The following is a 10,716-nucleotide window of genomic DNA, read 5'->3' as shown; positions in this document are numbered from 1 at the left end:
GAGCAAGAATATAGACGAGAAGCTGTTCCTTTGGAGAAAGGACATTTCAATTGATCATCCTGTGATCCTTCCCAGGCGGTACCCTTTTTTTTGAACAAAGCCAACTGTGCCTTTGAAAAGTACCAATGAAATTTGATCTGGGATCAGCCATTCTACACTCCCAACATAACCTTCCACCCACTAATGTCAGAATATAAAATAGGGTGTGAGAATGTCCAAATTAACTGTACTTGGTGTTCAATCAACCTGACTCCCCCTCCCCCCCCCCCCCCCCCCCCCAGTTCATAAAGAGATACTCAGTTGTTTTCTTGAACAATCTGATTGAGAGTCATTTTGTCAGGTAGCCCATGCACTCCTTTCCCATTATAATAAATCTCTTTCAGTTAAAGGAAGTTTACTTACTACTTTGCACTATCCTACCACAAAAGATCACAATCCTGTGTAGACCATCACATTAATGGGAGGTTTCATCTGCTTTGGTTTTGTTCACTTATGCTTTGCCAACTTAAGTGGAAATTTCCCCTCTTATACCATTAGTAGTATTTGAAGGTAGACTTTTACAAAAGGTGGAGCGATTTAAACCATAATCTTTGCCAAAACTGAAGCATGTCTAACCTTAAAAGTAAAATTGATTCTTTGGACATAGGTGGAAAAAGAATCCATTAAGTGAAGAGAGTTAGTTTTCCGTCATAGACGAAGTTTGCTCATTTACAGGCTCCTTTGATTTGATAAAAGAATCAGGTAAATTTTCTGCATAGTCCACCAGGCAATAAGAGTCACGCATATTTGATAGGCCATACCAAAACACTATCCATTGTCCAGTTGCAAAGCTTCCATCACATTGCTTGAAATACCTGCACAAGTGAAAGGCATCTAAAATTGGTTGTGCACTGAGTGACAATGGTAGCAATAAATTACAGTAACTCTTTAGGAAGAATATACATAAAGAGTAAAAAAAAAGCAAAGGGGTAATGGAATTAAGAAAAAATCAACACACACACACACACCACTACACCACTATCATGTAAGCCCAATGAGGATGTTTTCAATAAAGACAGGCATTTAATTTAATTGGAAAAAAAAGATACATTTTAACTGAATCAACTAATCATGTTCTAATCAAGAGGGAAAGAATTCTATGAATTTATAGCTTCAACTTTTTGCACTGAGGGATGCAGACAATCAAAGACGAAGCAGAGCCTGAGCCTATTCAACTAGGGGCCACTAGGGGCCTCTGCGAGGAGCCACATATTGGACTCTATGCTATATTGAATGAGTGTGTGTGTGCACAGGTGGAGAAGTACAGTGGATCCTACTCTTAGTAATTAAGCCCAAGACCTGTCTTAAAGTGGTTGTACAGATGGCAGACAAGGTTAACCACAATTTTTTAAAAAATTGACATATACACTGAAAGAGCAGTTGAACAAGGAACAAGCTGGCTTCTGGGAGTAAGGGTGTTTATTTTGGCTTAAATATGTGAGAATTGGGAGAACACAAAACCTCTTTGTCCAGACTGCCTTAACAAAAGCTGGTTTCAGATTAAGAACCCAATAGATCCTGAAGCTGCCCAGACCTTTCTATTAAACTGGAAACATGAACATTTACTTTTGCATACTGTGGTGTAATCATTTGACAAATACGCCAAAATCTCAGAGCAGGTGGTTATCATTTACATTTGTAAATTAGTTTCTATGGCATTTGGGATCTTGGGTTCTCTCTTGGCCCTCAACTCCCTCTTTGCTAATGTAGCTGTATGTTATGCAAGTACACTTAACAATTGGAGAATAACAACAGCAGAATAAAATTAAGACATTAACAGAAGTATAAGACCATAAAACATAGGAGCAGAATTAGGCCATTCAGTCCATCAAGCCTCTTCAACCACGTCAGCATGTCTGATCCATATCCCTCTCAACCCCATCTAAGACCATAAGAAGGTCTTATGTGGGGTTGAGGGGGAAATGGATCAGACATAAAGTAAGGAGAGTGCTGACAATAAACATCTGTGGTAATAAGAAGAAAGATGAGAAAGATATAAGGAGAATGGTAATTGTTGAATTGACAAGAGCTACATAGACATATGTCGATCTATGGATACAATAACAGGCTCTGCAGTTTTCATTATTTGCTGTCCCAAATTTGTATAGAATTTTACATGTGGTATATGCACGCATGTATTTTACGTCAAGCTACCGTTTTAATATTTAAACTTAATTTGAAACCAAATTTCTAAGAGAAGTGTCCATCTGCTTCTAGCAGTGAGTTGTTGTATTTCTCATGGGTGTGATTAACCATTCTCACTTGAGCTAAAGAACAGATGCCAGAGAGCTTAGAACTGTAGAGGGTGAGACTAGCTGAGGTCTGGTGAGGTGGCTAGCTGGAGGGGTGTTGAGGTCAATCCCAAAGTACAATGAGCGGGGTTTAGAGAAAGTAACACAGTAAGGGGTGGGTTACTGATGGTAGCTGGAAGCAAACCAGACACCTACCTGGTCAATAGCACAGGAATGCATAGAATGGCAGCAACTGTTCTGAGAATTTATGTTGCTGGGTTTGACTTTCCACACAGAAGGCTCTACTCCAGATGTGTTTTTAATGTAAAACATACGTTGAACCAGTTAAACACATAGTGTAAGCTGGATCATGGAAATCGAATTTAGTTGCACTGGCTTCGAAGATTCATGTTAAACTCTGCCTACTCTCACACTTCCGGTGTACTTGCAACTGCCTTTTTGAATATAGTGGATGATATTGTAAAGCAACATGTGCATATGATCACACATAAAATTCCATTCAAACTTAACACTCAGGCTGCCAAATAAAGAGTGCTGTTGAACCCTATTGTTATAAAATATGGTTGAAGAAGTTTTAAGTTGATGTCTACACCATTAATCTATATTACTTACTTTGTATTGAAGACTGCATTGATGTTTGAGCAATGAGAAATCCTGTTCTGCTTGGAGCTGTGTTACTTAAACTGATGAATCTCTAAACAAAATAATGGGCAGCTATCTGTAGGTTCCCTAAATAAAGTATGTGTTACCTAAAACCATTCTGGTATGTAAACCTTGTGGCTGATGATTTTTAAAATAATATACAGTCAATATATAAACTATGAATTTACCAAGGATTGATTCTGTTTGTTGTCCTCGATCTCCAAAAAAGTGCCTCAAAGTCCTGTTGAATACATTCCCATAACATCAGGCTGGTTCCTTGGCCGCGTTTACTTGTACTGACAACAAATTTATCAAGATATGGCATCCCATTCAAGACAGGTTCTGTGGTGATAATTGCAGCAGCACTGTACCTGTGGGAACATAGAGAATAGATGCATGAGCAATTTAAACCCATTCTTATACTATAATTTATTGCAGCAAATCATGCCATATGCTAGAAGAATGCAGTCAAGATTTTGTCTACAAATCAATCTACTAATTGCGTAACATGCCTAATTACATTTAAACATTTTAAACTACAATTTGCAATTAATTCTGCCTTTTTGAAGAATATTGGGGCTGTTTTAAAGTCTGTCACTTTGTATTCCATGGAACAATTAATTATATTTTTCTTTCTCTTTAGAATTTTCTCTACCACATAAAAAGATGATCTATGAGGATATCTGCAAAGCTGTGTACGAGCAGATATTATGCCTGTCTGTTATGGGAATAATCAAATATACTGAATCCTTCCAAGTCAGTCTCTGCACTGAGTCAATTAGTCTCAGATGGGAAGACCAAGGGGTTATCGCAGATTGGCCTCAGTATGCCTGAGCTATTTGAAGGAGTGGGGAGTGGAGGTGGGGCTGGAAGCAATTATTGATGGTCTTCTAGAAATTGTATTAGTGTAAATATCACGTGAGTAGGGGACTGCACTCCGTGGCAGTGTAGTGTAAAACTTGAAAACGTATTTGACTTAATGACATGGCATGTTAAATAAATTGAGGGAAATCTGCCAACTGCATTGCATAAAATGACCTTGGCTTAACAAATTCGCTGATCCAGGCAGGTAGGGTATGCTAAACTGGCAGTGTGTGATAGGTTGCCAAGTGTTCTGAGTATGGATCCAGCACTGGAAAATTCCATTGTGTATGAGATCCAAGATATCTCAGGTCGGTTGGAAGGAGGTAAAAGGGCTACCGAGGCCCAGCTATGGGGCTGAATGACTTTGGGGGAAGGGGTTGGGTAGGGATGTCTGAGCTTGAAATGGGCTTTGGGGGTTATTTATCACCCTCAATGTATGTAGCCCTCAGGACAGCTGCAATGGGGAAGAGGTGGTCCCCAATGCTTTGCAGACTGTGGATTTGCTAAGTCACTGTGGAGGCGGATGCAAAGGTCCTTGTCCGGGTTCATGCCCAGCAGCAGCTGTGTATCAGAGGACCCTCTGATCTCCATGCTGTTCCCAGGAGTACATACCAAGACAGATATTAAGTGCTGCTGGAAGGTAACCAATTTGACGAAGGATGCCCTTTGGTCTGCCTGACAGTTGTTGGTCTGTCAGGGAATGCTGCTGACTGCCCAGGCTGCACAAGTATGTGTTAAGGGATGCACTGAAGTCTCTGTGGGGAAGCACCACAGTATAAGCTCCTTCTGCCACTGCACAAAGAGTTCATTGTGGAAGTATTACCTCAGGGGACCATGTAAGCAGTAATGGTGCTATGTTTGTTTATTTTGTTTTCTTCAAAAGTTTACACTATTGAATGTAACATCACCTTTTTGCTCTGTTTCTTCCTTTGCATCTATATTATGAATAAAGTCTATTTTTGGAATTTAAAAAAAATTGCTGACGCAGGTCTCATATTCATTGTGAAAGTCACCTTCTGCAAAGGTAGTCTGCGCTATCTGCGGGTCAGCTAATTTTAGCGGAGGTGCTGTCCAAACGTGTGGCACACTGATGCATGTTACTGGGTATTTGTTAAAAGGCTTGGTGCTTGAGGTGCTATTTGCATGGATGACCCAGAAGTAACTTTTTGACCTTCATGTAACGAACAATTAAGTACTCATTTCCTTGGTTCATGTAATCAGAGCTGTATCACACAGTGCACATCGTGTGCTTGATATTGGAGTTGCTGGGCTCTGATTTCTTCTGCCCATGATAGGTTTCAACCTGGATTTCCTCAATACTCCAGATTTACTATCAATCTCCTATGAGTTTTTTCACTTTCCAATTATTTTAAAGTCAAATAAAGCCAGTTGCATTCATTTCACTAATAGAATTAGAGAAATAAGAAAGGAATCAATTCACAAAACCCCGTTGGTGGCAAAACTCTTACCCTTCAGACAAATAAACAGAATGTAGCTTGGGCTTTATTACTGAAATGTAGTCTTCATAAAGATCTTTCCCAAATGATTTATTGATTAGTGATATTAGACGGTTTGTGTCTATTTCATCAAGGTCTGTGTATCTGCGGATGGGTTCTGCATTTTTGAATAGAGTTCCAGCTCCTGAAACAAATTCAAAAAGAATGTTCAGGGTCAACATCTCTGATGCGATGGAAAGTAGTTAACTACCATTTAAAAAATTTTTCTCAACATTTGTGTTACATGATTGGCAACTCTTGCCCAGACAGCAACCACTCTTTCTGGTCACTCACTATTCCGAAAACAAGTCCAGTCTTGTCCCTGTACAAGATGAACCATGTATGTTCCCAGAGATTGGTAGACAGCAAACATAAACACTGGACAATTCTTTTTCTCCAATTTCTAACTACCAGCCAACCCAGTAAAATCTATTTTGGCATAGAATACAGATTGAATCTGGGGTTTCCATAATCTGTTTACCAGATACATTTGCTGAGCCAATTAAAATTGATAAACGTTTCACATTTTTTTCCTGAGATGAGTTTCAGCATCATTCAATGAATGACAATGATATTTTTTTTAGTCCATTTGATGAAGGTGGTGCTGACAGGGTTTAAGCCCTGTCCTTGATTACTCTTGAGGAAGTGTCAGTGAGCCACCTTTTTGAGCAGCTGCAGTTTTTGTGATGAAGGTAATCCCACTATTCAGATAGGTAAGATGTTCCTGGATTTGGATTCAGCTACTTGAAGGGGCAGCAACATCATTCCAAATCAGAAGGGCGTGAATTGTAGGAGGGGAACATGCCGCTAAGGTGTTCCCATGTGCCTGCTGTCTCATTTCTTCAGATGATACAGACTGCGTGTATTTAGGAAGGGATAACGTTGAAAACACCTCAGTAAATGGAGCCGTGTATTTGCATGTGTACACATTGGCCACAGGGTACTGGTGAAATGACGAATGACCTGCCAACTAAATGTGTTTTAGCAACAATCTGCAAGAGGAACGCATTGGGTCAAACAGCATGTGTGAGGAAAGGAACCGTCGCCGTTTCAGGTCAAAACCTGCAGCAGGATTCCAACCATGTGTCATTCTGTCTCCAAACATGTGTCTTGTCTAACTGATAACTTTGATGGCACAAGCATTATGCACTGCTGTGGAATTAAAACAGCTGTGAAGGAATGGAGAATACACCATTAACATTAGTGCAGCAGGGCAGTTTTATTTATTTAGTGACACAGTGTGGAGTTAGCCCTTCTAGTCATGCCCAACAACCACCCAAAAACCCAATTAACCCTAACCTAATCACAGGACAATTTACAATGACCAATTAACCTACCTGGTATGTCTTTGGATTGTGGGAGGACGTAGAGACCCCTTACAGAACAGCACCAGAACTGAACTATGAACTCTGGAATGCCCTGAGCTGTAATAGCCTCATGTTAACCGCTACACTATCGTGAATATTTTATACAATCTTAATGTGACTTTGGTGGATGCTGAATTGCACACTCACAGGGAACTTTGGTAATCGGCAAAGACATCCTAATATTTAGGGAAGATTGACAAGACTCAGTTGAAGTCCATTATATATATTCTTTCCAATCAAAGTGCAGGCATGTGGCCTCATTCATTGTTGTAACCAAAAGAGGTTGTGAGGCCCCGCATAGATGGTACAGAAAGGATTATCAGCTGGTGACCCTTTCTATACACTCTGTTACTGTAGTGAGCACATTGTAAGATTTGTAATTGGTTCTCTATCACTCTAATGTACATAATGACTGATGCAAATTCTTTTCTGGTTAAAAGATTTAATAAATCCTCAAATAAACTCAGCTGAGATACTGCTAGCCCTACAGAAACTCCAAATTATAAGTGGTTTTGTTGTTAAACACCAGGTCCTTTTTAAGAAAAATATACTTGTAATGGTTTCTCTTTGGGTTTAATTAATTTCTACACTTTCCTTGCATGTCATTACATCATGTGATAATGTAGGAAGGAAAATCAAAATTGCATTTTATTTCAGAGGTAGAACAGAAGACCCCCAACTGCACTACGCCATACAGAGTCAGCAGTGGATCGCAATGACACATTCACTGGCAGTAATCTGTCAACCAAGTTGGGACATTCATATTCAGAAACCCATGTCTGTTTGGGTAGTGCAGGGAGTTTACCACAGACCCAAATCTGGACCATTGTGATGCATTGGTCATAGAGTAACACTGCACTGAAACTTGTCCATGCTGATCTAGGTGTCCATCTAATTCAGTCCCATTTGCTCATTTGGCCTGTATCCCCCTAAACCTTTCCTATCCATGTACCTGTTCAATTGTCTTTTAAATGTCATTATTGTGCCTACCTCAGCTACTTTCTCTGACAGCTCATTGCATAGCACGTGCAAGTTGCCTCACAGGTCCTTATTAAATCTTTCCATGAAATTTAACAGATATATTGATCAATATATAATGAAATTTTATGCTCTATTTTTCAGACCACTGGCCTTCAAAACTCTTTTCCCATGCTAGAAAATAGCAAAGCCACGATAGCTTTGCAATAAATTATCGTGGTATTAGAATCTTTAATCCACTCCTCTCGGTACATGTGATCCTTCCCATGGGATGGTTTAGTCTGACTTGGCTCAGTGAACAGTAGGATGGTTGTGTTTAATGCTCTCCTATCAGGCCACTCGTTCCCATGTCCTGGACAGAAGCTTTTAACTCTTGAGTAACTCAACTATATTTATGCTTTTCATAATTCAGTAATTTATTTTATTTGGGACTGAGGGCTTGTGAGTTAGGTAAGGACTATTTTTTCTGGCTGAGGGTGGATAAACCTAAATGCAAATTCTGTTACCATTAGAAATTGAGATAGATAGAAGTTAAACTCATTTCCACTAAATTGTACACTCTGTGGCCACTTTATTAGGTATACCTGTTCAGCTGCTCCTTAATGCAAATTTCTAATCAGCCAATGAAGTGGCAGCAACTCAATGCATAAATGCATGCAGACATGGTCAAGAGGTTCAGTTGTTGTTCAGAACAAACATCATAAAGGGGATGAAATGTGATCTAAGTTACTTTGACCATGGAATGACGGTGCCAGACTGGGTGGTTTGACTATCTCAGAAACTGCTGATCTTCTGGGATTTTCATGTACAACAGTAAATTTCATGTAAATTTTCATTTACAGAGAATGGTGTAATCAACAAAACATCCAGTGAGCAGCAGTTCTGTGGGTGAAAATGCCTTGTTAATATGAGAGAGGTCAGAGTAGAATGGCCAGACTGGTTCAAGCTGACAGGAAGGTGACAGTAGCCCAAATAACTTCATGTTACAACAGTGGTGTGCAGAAGAACATTTCTGAATGCACAACACGTCAAACCTTGAGGTGGATGGGCTGCAGCGGCAGAAGAGCACAAACATATGTTCAGTGGCCACTTTAAGAACTATCTATATAGACTAAACAAAATTCTTTTAAACTGTCTGGTCTAACCTCACTTTAAATTTATTTCCTGCCATTCTAATTCTATTTGTATTTGAATGATATTAAATAATGTACATTATTAACTGAACTCTCCAATAAAGTTGAGATAGCTGCATAATCAAATTTATTAGAAAACAATCAGAATGTTAACTAAAATAGCTAATGGAAATTGCTGAGACCCTTCATCAGGACTTGGCCTGTAATGTCAACTGCTTATTCCCCTCCATAGATGTTGCCTGACTTGCTGATTTCCTTCACCATTTTGTGTGTATTGCTCTGAATTTTGTCAGCTGGTCAGGCAGCATCTATGGAAAAGAGTAGAGTCAATGTTTCAGGCCGAGACCCTTCTTCAGGACTGAAATTTTGAAAACGCTGAGTTCCTCCAATGTTTTGTGTGTTACTCTGGATTTCCAGCATCTGCTGACTTTCTTGCATTTCTAATGTAAATTACTGCTACTGTAGGTAGGTGGCACAAAATTAGGGGGAGTTGATAGGCTTACAAGAATAGATTACAAGGAAGTGTGACTGGGGTATGGACAGGTGGAACTGCTCTGAGGGCCAGCAAACACTGACTGGTTTCCTACAATGTTGTAAGTAAATAAGAAATAAATGTAGAATCTATTAACTGCAAGCAAGTCGTAAGCAAGAATCTCATGCATTTGTTATTCTACTATATTTTAATATTTCCTCTTTCTATTAAATATGAATGTACCTCTGTGACTGAAAAGCTCTGTGAGTATGGTGTTGGCCGATGTGATGACAGCAGAAGATTCTGATGGCATGTGGTTAAGCAGATCCATTATCACCTTGGCTTTCTGTTCCTCTTTATCACTAATCCAATTTGTATTCAACAGAAGATCTAGGTCAGATGGAAGATTGACCTGTCCCACAACCTGCACCATGTAAAAGAGCATAGTACCGAGAAGTTAAAGTAGGAGGGAACAAATGATTATGCTATAATATTTAGAACTTTACTTTGCACCTGTAAGTTGTTTGAATAAATCAGAAATGCGACACGATTGTTGTTTTGAGTCTTATGAGCCTAGTGTTAGTGCCAATTTTTATTAAAGCTATTGAATCATTTTTGCAGATGTTACCACACTGGGAGCATTTTAACATGAATGCATCCCACTTTCATTAGGCATGTACTGCTATTATGTACTGTCTACTGTTAATATATTTACATGAATAATTTCAGAAAAAGCTAGGTGTTCAAGATCACAAAGAACATAATTTCATGGAATATTCAAGGACACTTTCAAAATTTTAGAAACGATAGATATATCTATCAATTACGAAGAATGTTAGAGGCAGATTACTTATTTGCCTGAAACAATTTTGAAATATTTGGTGTAGACAAAAGCTAAAAATTCAAACCGATACTGAAATGAAAGGCACTTTATAAATGACCTGACAAGCAGAACGTCACTTTGGGGGTATTTCAATGTATGCCACTTGTGCCAGTATTTGTTGGCTCAGTAACACAGACAAAATGCTGGAGGAAATCAGCAGGAGAGGCAGCATCTATGGAGAGGATTAAAGAGCTGATGTTTCGGAAGGGGGAAGAAACCAGAATAAGAAGGTGGGGGGAGGGGAAGGGGAAGGAGTACAAGTGAGAGGTTAACAGGTGAAACCAGCTGAGGGGGAAGGTAGGTGTGTGGCGGACAGGGGATGAAGTGAGAAACTGGGAGGTGATAGGTGGAAATGGTGAATAGATGAAAAAGGAATCTGATAGGTGAGGAAATGGACCATGGGAGAAAGGGAAGGAGGAGGGGCACTAGGAGGAGCTGATAGGCAGGTGAGAGAAGGGAAAGGGTAAGAGGGGAGCCAGAACTCAAAACATCAGCTCTTTATTCCTCTCCATGGATGCTGCCTGACCTGCTGAGTTCATCCAGCATTTTATGTGCTACTCTGGATTTTTAGCATCTGCAGAATCTCTTGT

The 10,716-nt window shown here is 39.5% G+C and overlaps 1 protein-coding gene across 2 annotated transcripts in view; it reads right to left on the bottom strand.

Moving 5' to 3' along the window:
- Positions 1-266: 266 nt before the first annotated feature.
- nags (N-acetylglutamate synthase) overlaps positions 267-10,716 on the bottom strand; it is a 30,768-nt gene continuing 20,318 nt past the window's right edge. For both annotated transcript variants that reach the window (XM_059956566.1, XM_059956567.1), the window contains 4 exons: positions 9,487-9,667; positions 5,267-5,438; positions 3,122-3,304; positions 267-854 (listed from right to left, as the gene is read on the bottom strand). In XM_059956566.1, the coding sequence (XP_059812549.1) occupies positions 677-854; positions 3,122-3,304; positions 5,267-5,438; positions 9,487-9,667 (714 nt within the window). In that variant the 3' untranslated portion in view covers positions 267-676. The remainder of the gene's footprint in view (positions 855-3,121; positions 3,305-5,266; positions 5,439-9,486; positions 9,668-10,716) is intronic.

The sequence above is a fragment of the Hypanus sabinus genome, chromosome X1, assembly GCF_030144855.1.
Source record: "Hypanus sabinus isolate sHypSab1 chromosome X1, sHypSab1.hap1, whole genome shotgun sequence".
Lineage (NCBI taxonomy): Eukaryota > Metazoa > Chordata > Chondrichthyes > Myliobatiformes > Dasyatidae > Hypanus > Hypanus sabinus.
This window is presented reverse-complemented; position numbering and strand designations above follow the sequence as displayed.